The sequence below is a fragment of the Ranitomeya imitator genome, chromosome 4 (genome assembly GCF_032444005.1).
Source record: "Ranitomeya imitator isolate aRanImi1 chromosome 4, aRanImi1.pri, whole genome shotgun sequence".
Taxonomy (NCBI): domain Eukaryota; kingdom Metazoa; phylum Chordata; class Amphibia; order Anura; family Dendrobatidae; genus Ranitomeya; species Ranitomeya imitator.
Window position 1 is genome coordinate 624,102,227 of NC_091285.1, and position 12,782 is coordinate 624,115,008.

The following is a 12,782-nucleotide window of genomic DNA, read 5'->3' on the forward strand; positions in this document are numbered from 1 at the left end:
GCCCCAGGGCCATTTACGGCCTCGGTGACCTTTTATCAGGCCCCCAAGTAGATTCTCAGGGGCCGCATTGTTCCCCCTTCTGTGATGAGCCTGGCATAAAAATTATCTCAATTTTTATGGTGTGCCTCTGCCTGATGAACAAATATTTGCAAATTTTTTTTTTTTTAAGCCAGAAAGCCGACATAAAGACTTTGACTAGTTTCACCCTTTCTTCTCCACGGACTGGGCACCATATAATTGGTAAAAAAAAAAAGAATTAAAATAAAAAATAGTTATATACTCACCTTCGATGTCTTCCCGCCTCACTGCGCTGCATGCTGCCGATTCCGTTCCTATAGGTGGTCTGTGTGAAGGACCTGCGATGACGTCGCGGTCCTGTGATTGGTCGCGCGACCGCTCATGTGACCGGTCACGTGACCGCGACGTCATCGAAGGTCCTGCGCGCACCATCTATAGGAACGGACGCCGCTGAGGACATCGGCTGTCTGCAGAGGGTGAGTATAACCATTTATTTTATTTTTTTTATTATTTTTAACATGATATCTTTTTACTATAGATGCTGCATAAGCAGCATCTATAGTAAAAAGTTGGTCACACTTGTCAAACAGTATGTTTGACAAGTGTGACCAACCTGTCAGTCAGTTTTCCAAGCGATGCTACAGATCGCTTGGAAAACTTTAGCATTCTGCAAGCTAATTACGGTTGCAAAATGCTAAAAAAAAGCGAAAAAAACGGGAAAAAAACACAAAAAAATGCGGATTTCTTGCAGAAAATTTCCGGTTTTCTTCAGGAAATTTCTGCAAGAAATCCTGACGTGTGCACATACCCTTAAACATTGAGGCTGTTAGTCCACATGGGGGTTGTCAGGGATCCTGAAGGAAGCGGTTGTCAGGTCACCTAGGTGGAAGGCTCCACGTGATAAAAAAGAGCTCTGATTCCTGTACTGTCATTGTAACAAGCCATACAAACATGTACGTGACCTTCCCTTGGTGAGGACAGGATCTTACCTTCTAGAACTCAACCATGAAGGATCCCGTACAATGAAAGCAAAGCTGAGGGCACAAGAAACTGATGCACAGAGAACATGACTAGGGTACTGAAAAGTGTCTATGGCAATAAAGAATAAAGACATAACGCTGAGTGACGATGGAATATATATGGCCACAGCAGCCTTTATTAACGTTATGTTGTGTCTTGGCTAGGAATGTACAAATAACTCCTGTGATGCTAAGACCTGCATGCTGAAGCCAGGATGTCAGTGTGACGACGTTGATCTGTGCTGCCAAGATTGTAAGGTGAGTGTATAAAGTCAAGCAACAGAATGACATAGTAATGCTCCTTATATGCCACATAGGGGAACAGCGATATTATATAGGGACAGTGGAGGGGAGATTGCGTATCAGGATAAGTCAATTGTTGTGTCCCTGCCTTTAATGCGGGCTCACAAGTATCGTTTAATCAGCCATCAAGTGCCTCTAACAGTCGCTGGTGGAGCAATGCTCCGCCCAAGAATGTTAATTAGTTAAATCCTGCTTTCAATCTCTGACATTGGGATTTAACACACACTGGCTGGAAGCACATCACAAATCCTGGCCATGGACGCACCTCCGTCATGTGATCGGGAGACGTTCATAGGAGAGAGTGAGATCTGCTATACATAGCAGTGCTAAGTACTGAATATAGTAAAAAGTAAATAAAAAGTTTTAGAAAATATATTAAAAAAATGTAAAAAAACCCACAAGTTTAAATCACCCCCCTTTTGCCCAAATAAAAATAAAATAATAATAAAAAATACACATTTGGTATCAAAATATAAAATAAATGTATCCAATCGGTAATCGGCGCAATGAGAAAAAAAACAAACACCAGAATTACATTTTTTGGACGCTGCAACACTGCAATAAAATGCGATAAGAGGCGATCAATACATTGTATCTACACCAAAGTGATATTAATGAAATTGTCAGCTCAGGACGCAAAAAATAAACCCTCACCCAGCCCCAGATCCCAAAAAAGGTCAATGTTACACGTCTCGTAAAAAATGGCAACAAAAGCTAATTTTTGGGGGTGGGGACAAATTTTTCCTTTTTGTTTCGCCACTTAAATAAAAAAAACAATCTACAGATGTTTAGTATCTGCGCACTGACCTGGGGAGTCATATCTCCAGGTCAGTTTTACCATATAGTGAATATGGTAAATAAAAAAGCCAAAAACCAATTGTGGAATTGCACTTTTTTTGCAATTTCATTGTACTTGGAATTTGTATTCCCACTTTCCAGTGCATAACATGAAAAAAACTAAAAAAAACCTAATAATAATCTTTATTTATATTGCGCCAACATATTCCGCAGCACTTTACAGTTTAAGGCTGCCGTCACACTATCAGTATTTGGTCAGTATTTTACATCAGTATTTGTAGCCAAAACCAGGAGTGGAACAATTAGAAGAAAAGTATAATAGAAACATATGCACCACTTCTGCATTTATCACCCACTCCTGGTTTTGGCTACAAATACTGATGTAGAATACTGACCAAATACTGATAGTGTGACGGCAGCCTAACAGTTTCAAACGCAACAGTCATAAGTAACAACGTTAATACAATAATTAAAGCAAAATAAGATGATCCTGCTCGTGAGAGCTTACAATCTACAATGAGGTGGGGGAGATGCAAAGTACAGGAGCTTATTTACAATGATGTATTTACAATGATGGTCCAGCCATCTTGAAGGAGTGGGGGATAGATGGAGATAGTGAATGGACTACACACGCGCCCTTGCACATAATATAACTTTGATTAGGGAACATGATAGGCCGCTCTGAACACATATGTTTTGAGGGAGTGCCTAAAACTATGCAAATTGTGGATGGTCCTAATTTCTTGGGGTAGAGCATTCCAGAGGATTGGCGCAGCGCTGGAGAAGCCTTGGAGATGGGAGTGGGAGGTACGGATTAGTGCAGAAATTAGTAAAAAAAAGAATGATGTCATTCAAAAGTACAACTCGTCCCATAAAAAATAAACCGTTATACAGCTATGTGAATTGAAAAATAACAAAATTATGAGTCTTAGAAAAAGGGAAGCAAAAACTGAAAAGGTAGAATATAATATTAGAAGATGCGTTATCTCACTATGTAGATCAAGAGTTCAGTAATGTATGTGGATCCTATAGTGTGAATTCAATACATATCTGTTTGTAAAAGTTGGGGATAAAAATAAGCTTTAAAGAGATGGTACAAACTACTGATGTCTAAAATTAAATGTCTATTTAATGAAATAATCTTATTGCTGTTCTAATATACGTTAATTAAAAAATATCAATTGTTGCATCTCTACTCTTGTCAGGTTTTTTTTTTTACCAAGTGCATGTTGGGATACTCAACTCATAAGAGCACATAGGCGGCAGTCCCTTTTGCAGCCTCGGTCCCCACTCTGAGCTTAAACATCATCAGTGACGTCCGTTTCAGGGGCTGGGCTAGTCCCTACTCTACTGAGCATACGTCGGTTTTCAATTCCCACATATGTTCATTAAGATCTTGTCATTGTGCATATACTTTTTAATGCACAGTGAAATTGCTCTCCTTCACTCCCACGTCTGTTTCAGGGGCAGAGATGATCTCTGTTTTTCCTGCTCGCTGGGTTAACTGCTTACAATGTGCACTGACAGTGCACTCTCTTGCTGTCATTGTGCATTAAAAAGAACATTGCACAAAATCCTACTGAGCATGCTTCAGAACTGACAAATGGCACATGGTCAGTAGAGCAGTTACTAGCCCAGCCCCTTAAACGTATGTCATTGATGACACTTGGTTTCATGGAGGGGGCAGAGGCTGTGACAGCAGCCTCTGCCCTTTAATTATGTCCAATTTCAATATACCAGCATGCACTGGGGATTCTCAAACAAAATGTCATGAAGCAGGAAGCAGTTGGTAAAAAAGATAATAAATAAAAAAAAAGCTGCTAGAGCAGAGAAGGAACAGTAAGGAATTTTTAATTAAAATATATTAGGAAATCAATTAGATTATTGCATTAAATAGATAGACATTTAGGATTAACTCAGTGTTAGTTTTGGACCACCCCTTTAAGGGGTATACTGTACATTAGATGTACAATATATCAGCTGAAGCTGCTCATTCAGTGGTACCAGCCGATAATTCAATGCATATAAGTGCCTCCAAGTATCAGACCATTTTTCCTGTATAAGGACTTGTATATAACGCACAATTTAAAAAGGATTAAAAAAAATAAATGATTTCTGTAAACCAAACTTGAATGTAAAAAAAAAAATTGGAAATTTCAGTGTAGTTTATGAAGAAATCAAGAAGTTCCAAAAAAATGGGGTCTCAGAGGAACTCATATTCACTCTGTATTATACATATAGGAGGGCCTCATACACATTCTTTTCAAATTGTCATGTAGTGGTACTCCTCGACTAATAAAGGCTTTGCACTAAGTGCAAAGCTACCAAAATTACAAGCAGGGTCATTCATACTCCCTTCAAGGCACCAACTGTGGTACCTCATTCAAATATTGTGAAGAAAGTGTAGTTGCGGTACTTGTACACTCATAAAAGCTCTGTAAACCGTGCAAAGACTGCCAAAAATTACAGGCAGGATCATCCATACACCCTTCAAGACATCAACTGTAGTAACTCATTTAAATATTGTAAAAAAGTGTAGTTGTGGGACTTCTACTCTCAAAAAGGCTTTGCACAACACAGTGCAAAGCCAGTAATAAAATTTAAGGAGGGTTATTCAGTCATTCATAGACCCTTGAAGTCAACAACTGGAGGGCCTTATTAAAATATTTTGAGTGTAGTTGATGCACTTCTATGCTCATAAAGGCTTTGCACAGGAAAAAAAACATAAGTAGGGTCATTTAGTCATCCATGGATCCTTGAAGGTAGGGCCGTGACAAAGTATTTTGATTCCCTAGGCAGATGAAGCCAATAGTGCCCCCCTCCACCCCAAAGTAAAGGAATGGTCAGAGACTAAGGTAACAGTACCACTAATGCACATCACCCCTTCCCCTCCAATGGGTTAGATAGCAAACTCTGATGACCACTTCCACTAGAATTGTTACCTTTTTCACAAAAATGTGTTATCATAAGTAAAAAAGTAATGTATTTTAGGAATGTGACTTAAGAGAAAGTGCAATTTCAAAGTTACACACAGAATCAATAATTTTTTATGGACCATTTACACAATACAGGGGAAAAAATAGCGATGTTCATCCCTGTCATCGTATTTTTTTAAATGTAGAACCCAGAGATAGTTATGGAAACTAATAAAGCGTAGCTATAATTGGGGCCATTTGGTTTTAATTAAGGTGTCCAGCATTTGGCAAATATCCTAATGGAAAATAAACAGACCCCCATTGTAAATAAAGGAATACATCTGATTTTTTTTTTGTATCCGTCATGCGACAAATACAACTTGCACAAAACTGATCGTGGCTCTGATGATGTATTCCAGTTCTGGTGACATATTTATATATTTATGTAGTGATGGTTTTTCTGGTGCTGTATTAATGTAGTGATGACGATTCTGTTGATATATTCATCACCAGAACCATCATCAATCATTGATTGCGAAGCCAAAATTATTATCAGTACATAATTAGAGCACCGGAGCTATCAATAGTACATGAATATGGCACCAGAAACATCATTAGTAAATAAATACATCACCAGAACCACCATCAGTACATGAATGCATCACCAGATCCACCATCAGTCCATGAATACATCACCAAAACCACCATTAGTGCATGAATGAATCACTAGATCCACCATGAATACATCAACAGACCCAGACTCCGTCACCAGAACCTCCTTCAGTGCATGAATATGTCACCAAGACCACTATAAGTATACACATTCATGACCAGAACCAAAAGTACTTGAATACAAGAACTAAGCTTAGTAGAACAATCAATGATGATAATTAGCCTGTCAGTTTATTTCCCCCATCTGCAAGCCCTTCTGCTTATTCCCCATCTGCACAATACCTTATTATTATATTCCCCCTCCAATGTTATTCCCTCTCCTCTGCACAGCTCTTAATTTTATTGCTCTCCTCTGCACAGCCCCTAATATTATTCCCATCACCTTCACAGCCCCACATTGTATTCCCTCCTCTGCACTGATCCTCATTTTAATCCCCCCTCTGCAAAACCCTTCAGATTATTACCCTCAATTAGCACATTTCCTCACTTTATTCCCCCCATCTGCACAACCCTCATTTTATTCTTCTCTTCCTCTCTTGCAAGGCCCCTCAGTTTATTCCCCTATTTGCACAGCCCCTCAGTTTACCTACATCAATACAGCTCCTTAGTTTATTTCTCCTTCTGCACAGACCCTCATTTTATTCCCCTTTTCCTGTTCAACATAGCCTGTCATTTTATCCCCCCCATCAGCACAACCTCTTACTTTATTTTATCCCCCATTAACACAGCTTCTCCCCTAATTTTATCCCCCCCACTAACACAGCCCGTCCTCTTCCCCCATTTCCCCCCATCAGCACAGCCCCTCTCCTCATGTTATCCCCCCCATCAGGACAGCCCCTTCTCCCATTTTATGCCGTCCTGCACTGTAATAGAAGAATTTAAAAAAAATGGTTATACATAATCCCGGCTCTTGTCCACCTCCTCCTCTTCTGTGAAGTGAAGTAGTGGACGGAGTGATGAAGTCACTACACAGCACTATTCAACATCCCCCTGCGCGTGCCTTCTCCAACAAGGCACAGGTTGGAAGTGGCTTGCGTCTTGCTGGAGATCCTGGTGGAGCAGGGGATATTACAGCTCGTCTGCTCCTGTCCTGGGCAGTGCACACAGCAATTGCATTCACATCTGATAGCCGCGAATGCAATGGAGTTCAGGGAGGTAGTGTCGACCGTGGCGCAGTCAAAGAAAAGGGCGAGCTGTGTCAGTGACTGATACTGCTCTCCTGTGTGCCCACGCCCTGGCCGTCGCTGTCCTGAATGTCTGCGGACACAGGAAGATGTTGGACAACCACAGAAATTCAGCAATTTTTCTTTTCAAAATGCGCCCTCCTTGGGTAGGCAGGAGGTGGCGCCCTTGACAGGTGGCTACCCTGCCTACCCTTCGTCCTGGCCCTGCTTGAAGGCAACAACTGGTGGGCCTAATTCAAATATTGAAGATTAAAAACACTTTAAGGCTGCTGTCATCAGGTGGTATGGGAAAGTCATTGCTAAACTAGACTTAGTGTCTTCAAAGGGAGATTCGTAGTTAAAATTCTGCGCTGCCACTGAGATGAATTTCAGGAGAGTATAGTTGATTCACAGTGGTTTTATTCAACGCGTTTCAGGGGTCTCATGCCCCCTTCATCAGGAAATACCAACAAACCATACCAAATGTATGGAGGAAGGTGCTGTGGTTAGATGAAGCCAAAACTTAAATTTGTGTCCACCAAGGTAAACACTATGTCTGGCGTCAAACCAACACAGCTCATCACCCCAAGAAGACCATATGAACAATGAAACATGGCAGCGGCAGCATAATGCGACGTTATGGCAGTGGCGATCATTATGCGATACCAATGTTTTTCGGCATCAGGGACTGGGAAAATGGTTGGAGTTAAAAGGAAGATGGATGGTGCGAAATACAGGGATATTCAGGAGAAGAACCTGTTTGTCTGTCAGTGATTTGAGACTGGGAGGGAAGTTCACCTCCAACAAGACAGTGACCCAAACATATTTCTAAAGCAACACTTGAGTGAATTAAGGGGAAGTGTGTAAATGTTTTGGAGTGGCCTAGTTAAAGCCCAGACCTTAATCCAATTGAGAATCTGTGGTCAGATTGAAGATTGCTTTTCACCAGAGGAAACCTTCTAACTTGAAAGAGCTGCAGCACTTTTGCCTTGAGGAAAGGGCAAAAATCCAAGTGACAATGTAAGTCATGTACCGGGGTGTGTTACTCAGGATGCAGCAAACTCATGTGCGAGAAAAAAACGACCCCTAAACAGTTCACTCACCGCAATTATTTTACTTAGTTATCTGAATGACTCAACCAGAAAATGGAAAACATTCACAACAGAATACAGACACTCAACTGAGTGTCCAAGATGTGGAAAGCTCATAGAGACTTATCCAAAGCAATTTGCAGCTGTAATTGCCGCAAAAGGAGGCTCTATAAAGTACTGACTTTAGGGAGGTGAATAGTTATTCACACTGAAGTTTTCAGTTGATTTGTCTTATTTGTTGTTTTTTGTTTCACATAAAAAGAAAACCAAATGTTCAGTCCTAATGTATCTTTTGTGATGTGTATACAGCATTCTCAGTGTATTTTATGCATACACTAATGATGAGCGATTGTACTCGTTGCTCGGGTTTTCCCGAGCACGCTCGGGTGGTCTCTGAGTATTTGTAACTGCTCGGAGATTGTTTTCATTGCCTCAGCTGCATGATTTACAGCTGCTAGCCACGCTGAGTACATGTGGGGTTGCCTGGTTGTTAGGGAATCCCCACAGGTATTCAAGCTGTCTATCAGCTGTAAATCATGCAGCTGAGGCAATGAAAACTAAATCCCGAGCAGTTACAAATACTTGGAGACCACCCGAGTGTGCTTAGGAAAACTCAAGCAACGAGTATACTCGCTCATCACTAGTATATACAGTACACAGTACCTGCTGTCATCCATACTTGATGTAATTTTCAGTTTCTGAATTATTCTGAATGTATACACTGCACATTACCACTTCTCCTGTCCTGTTGAAAGACGGCATTGAACTTTAGGGGGGTGAGTATTGGTGTGTTTAATATTTGCCATGTCTGCAAGACTGTACAGTCCTTGCGAAAGTATTCGGCCCCCTGGAACTTTTCAACCTTTTCCCACATATCATGCTTCAAACATAAAGATACCAAATGTAAATTTTTGGTGAAGAATCAACAACAAGTGGAACACAATTGTGAAGTTGAATGAAATGTATTGGTTATTTTACATTTTTGTGGAAATTCAAAAACTGAAAAGTGGGGCGTGCAATATTATTCTGCCCCTTTACTTTCAGTGCAGCAAACTCACTCCAGAAGTTCATTGTGGATCTCTGAATGATCCAATGTTGTCCTAAATGCCTAATGATGATAAATATAATCCACCTGTGTGTAATCAAGTCTCCGTATAAATGCACCTGCTCTGTGATAGTCTCAAGGTTCTGTTTGAAGCACAGAGAGCATCATGAAGACCAAGGAACACAATAGCCAGGTCCGTGATACTGTTGGGGAGAAGTTTAAAGCCGGATTTGGATACAAAATTATTTCCAAAACGTTAAACAAGGAGCACTGTGCAAGCAATCATATTGAAATGGAAGGAGTATCATACCACTGCAAATCTACCAAGACCCGGCCGTCCCTCTAAACTTTCATCTCAAACAAGGAGAAGACTGATCAGAGATGCAGACAAGAGGCCCATGATCACTCTGGTTGAACTGCAGAGATCTACAGCTGAAGTGGGACAGTCTGTTCATAGGACAACAATCAGTCGTACACTGCACAAATCTGGCCTTTATGGAAGAGTGGCAAGAAGAAAGCCATTTCTCAAAGATATCCGTAAAAAGTGTGGTTTAAAGTTTGCACTCCACCTGGGGGACACCAAACATGTGGAAGAAGGTGTTCTGGTCAGATGAAACCAAAATTGAACTTTTTGGCAACAATGCCAAACGATCTGTTTGGTGTAAAGGCAACACAGCTCATCACCCTGAACACACCATCCCCACTGTCAAACATGGTGGTGGCAGCATCATAGTTTGGGCCTGCTTTTCTTCAGCAAGAACAGGGAAGATGGCTAAAATTGATGGGAAGATGGATGGAGCCAAATACAGGACCATTCTTGAAGAAAACCTGTTGGAGTCTGCAAAAGACCTGAGACTGGGACGGAGATTTGTCTTCAAAGAAGACAATGATCCCAAACATAAAGCAAAATCTACAATGGAATGGTTCACAAACGTATCCAGGTGTTAGAATGGCCAAGTCAGAGTCCAGACCTCAATCCAATCGAGAATCTGTGGAAAGAGCTGAAAATTGCTGTTCAAACGATCTCCATCAAACCTCACTGAGCTCGAGCTGTTTGCCAAGGAAGAATGGGCAAGATTTTCAGTCTCTCGATGTACAAAACTGATAGAGACATACCCCGAGCGACTTCCAGCTGTAATCGTAGCAAAAGGTGGCGCAACAAAGTATTAAGTTAAAGGGGCCAAATAATCTTGCACGCCCCACATTTCAGTTTTTGAATTTCTACAAAAATTTAAAATAACCAATAAATTTCGTTCAAATTCACAATTATGTTCCACTTGCTGTTGATTCTTCACCAAAAAATTACATTTGGTATCTTTGTTTGAAGCATGATATGTGGGAAAAGGTTGAAAAGTTCCAGGGAGCCGAATACTTTCGCAAGGCACTGTATGTACCGTATTTTCCGGTGTATAAGATGACTTTTTAACCCCTAAAAATTGTCCCAAAAGTCGGGGGTCGTCTTATACGCCGGGTACGGCGTGTGCAGGGAGCGATCTTGGATGTTCCCAGGGTCTGAAGGAGAGGAGACTCTCATTCAGGCCCTGGGATCCATATTCATGTAAAAAATAAAGAATAAAAATAAAAAATATGGATATACTCACCCCTCCGAGAAGCCTGGCTGTCACCGCTGCAAGCGTCTGCCTCCGTTCCTAAGAATGCAGAGCGTGAAGGACCTTCGATGACGTCGTGGTCAGGTGACCGGTCACATGAGCGGTCACGGACCAATCACAAGACCGCGACATCATCGAAGGTCCTTCACCCTCTGCATTCTTAGGAACAGAGGCAGAAGCTTGCAGCGGTGACAGCCAGGCTTCTCGGAGGGGTGAGTATATCCATATTTTTTTTCTTTATTTTTTACATGAATATGGATCCCAGGGCCTGAAGGAGAGTCTCCTGTCCTTCAGAGCCTGGGAACCACACGCCGTATAAGATGACTGGTCGTATAAGATGACCCCCGTCTTATACGGCGGGCATATCCCAAATTCTATATTTTATATGGAAAAATTGGGGGTCGTCTTATACGCCCAGTCGTCTTATACACCAGAAAATACGGTAAATACATATTAATAAATGACTCCTGGATAATGTTTATCTTACATTTGGAAGTTATCACTGATCATGAGAACTGGAGCTCTGAAGAGCTTCGTCTGAATGGAGCTGAGGTCGATCCTGTTAACATCTACTACACTCTCATGGTCTCAGCAATTGGTCTGTTAGGTATAAAAAATTAATTAAGCATCAAATAGGTAATAATTCACCAACAAAATTTGTACATATTTAGATGCTACAAGTAGTGATATTTCTTTTATATAAGAAGACACTATAATTTAAGATTGAAGAAGCCTAGCAAAATTGGTAAGTAGATAAGTAGGGTAACTGAAATATGCAAGGATGTATTTTGCGCAATAATGCAAAATAAAGTGCCCATGCAGTATTGCAGCATTGAGTATAGACAATATCAAAAGAGGTCATACAAATATTTGCCCTGTGCAACCATGCAAAATAAAATAAAGTGTATGTGCAATATTTAGACATCAATCCCATACAGTAAGAGCAAAATAAAATATACTGGTGGCACAAATAAGTAGGGAGAAAAGATATTAAGGCTATTTTTGAACTGTAAGGATATGCAGACAAGGATAACAGTGATCCCAAGCGTATCGCCACTCAGGAGTGTGGCTTCATCAGGGAAAGTATTGGTAGTGTACAATATGGGATAAGACATAAGTTATGACACAAGGTAGGTAAGATAGTTAGTGGCTGTAGTTAGGTAGTGACATCAGGGTAAGGATGGTGTTAATGTTTGAGAATAGCCCATAGTGGGAGTGGCTTAGTGTTAGGAAAACATCACTTCCTGTAGTTAGGCAGATAGAGACAGGTTCAAGTTGAAGTAGGAAGTGTCTGTGAGCAATGCTGCCATTTGGGTGAACTGGTCATCGAGAAGTTATTTCCTATCCCACAGACAAGTGATAACTTCCAAACTAAAGCAAAATTTTCTGAACCAAATTGCATCTTGCATGGGGTGGGTTGTTATAGATATGTATGGGTTGGTGGGGTTTTGTTCCAGGGCTGCTTTTTTGTCATAGACCAGCCCTGTATGGGAAAATTAGTTTTGTTTTGTATCCCTTGCAATGAGATTGTAGAGTAGGGTCAGAAAGGTGAATGTTTTAAAAATAATCAAATCTGTAACTGTGTATGTATCATTCCTATGCGCTATATATGATTTCCCCACAGATTAAACCTGCGGGATCTATTTGTAGACCGGCCAAGGAGGAGTGTGACCTTACCGATATGTGTGATGGGAGGTCTCCGGAGTGTCCAAAGGATAGTTTTAAAGTAAATGGCTTCCCATGTATGAACGGAAATGGGGCCTGTTACATGGGAAAATGTCCGGTAATGAGAAGCCAATGTATTGACATCTGGGGTCCAGGTGAGTAACGTTGGAGGAAGCCTGGAGTTTACAGTCTGTCACTTTCTTAGATGATGGCACAGCTATTAGGACATCCCTGGTAAGAATGTGAGTACAGTAAAGGGCAGTGCCAAAAATGTAATCAAGATGTAGAATAACATCATATAACTACTAAAATGAATGATATATTCACAGATTTAGTTACATTTCAAGCTTCTCTTTATTCAGGAGCCATCCCTGCAGGTGATGACTGTTTTTCACTTAATAAATATGGCGCCATATATGGACACTGCAGAAAAGAAGGGCAAAGATACGTTCCATGTGGGAAGGCGTGAGTATGATATCAGAT

General features: G+C 40.9%; 1 protein-coding gene across 1 annotated transcript in view; it reads left to right on the plus strand.

Annotated features, from left to right (window-relative positions):
• LOC138674619 (zinc metalloproteinase-disintegrin-like VLAIP-B) overlaps window positions 1-12,782 on the plus strand; it is a 116,054-nt gene that overhangs the window by 77,310 nt on the left and 25,962 nt on the right. The window contains exons 15-17 of the mRNA XM_069762435.1: window positions 1,203-1,295; window positions 12,259-12,454; window positions 12,662-12,764. Of these exons, the coding sequence (XP_069618536.1) occupies window positions 1,203-1,295; window positions 12,259-12,454; window positions 12,662-12,764 (392 nt within the window). The remainder of the gene's footprint in view (window positions 1-1,202; window positions 1,296-12,258; window positions 12,455-12,661; window positions 12,765-12,782) is intronic.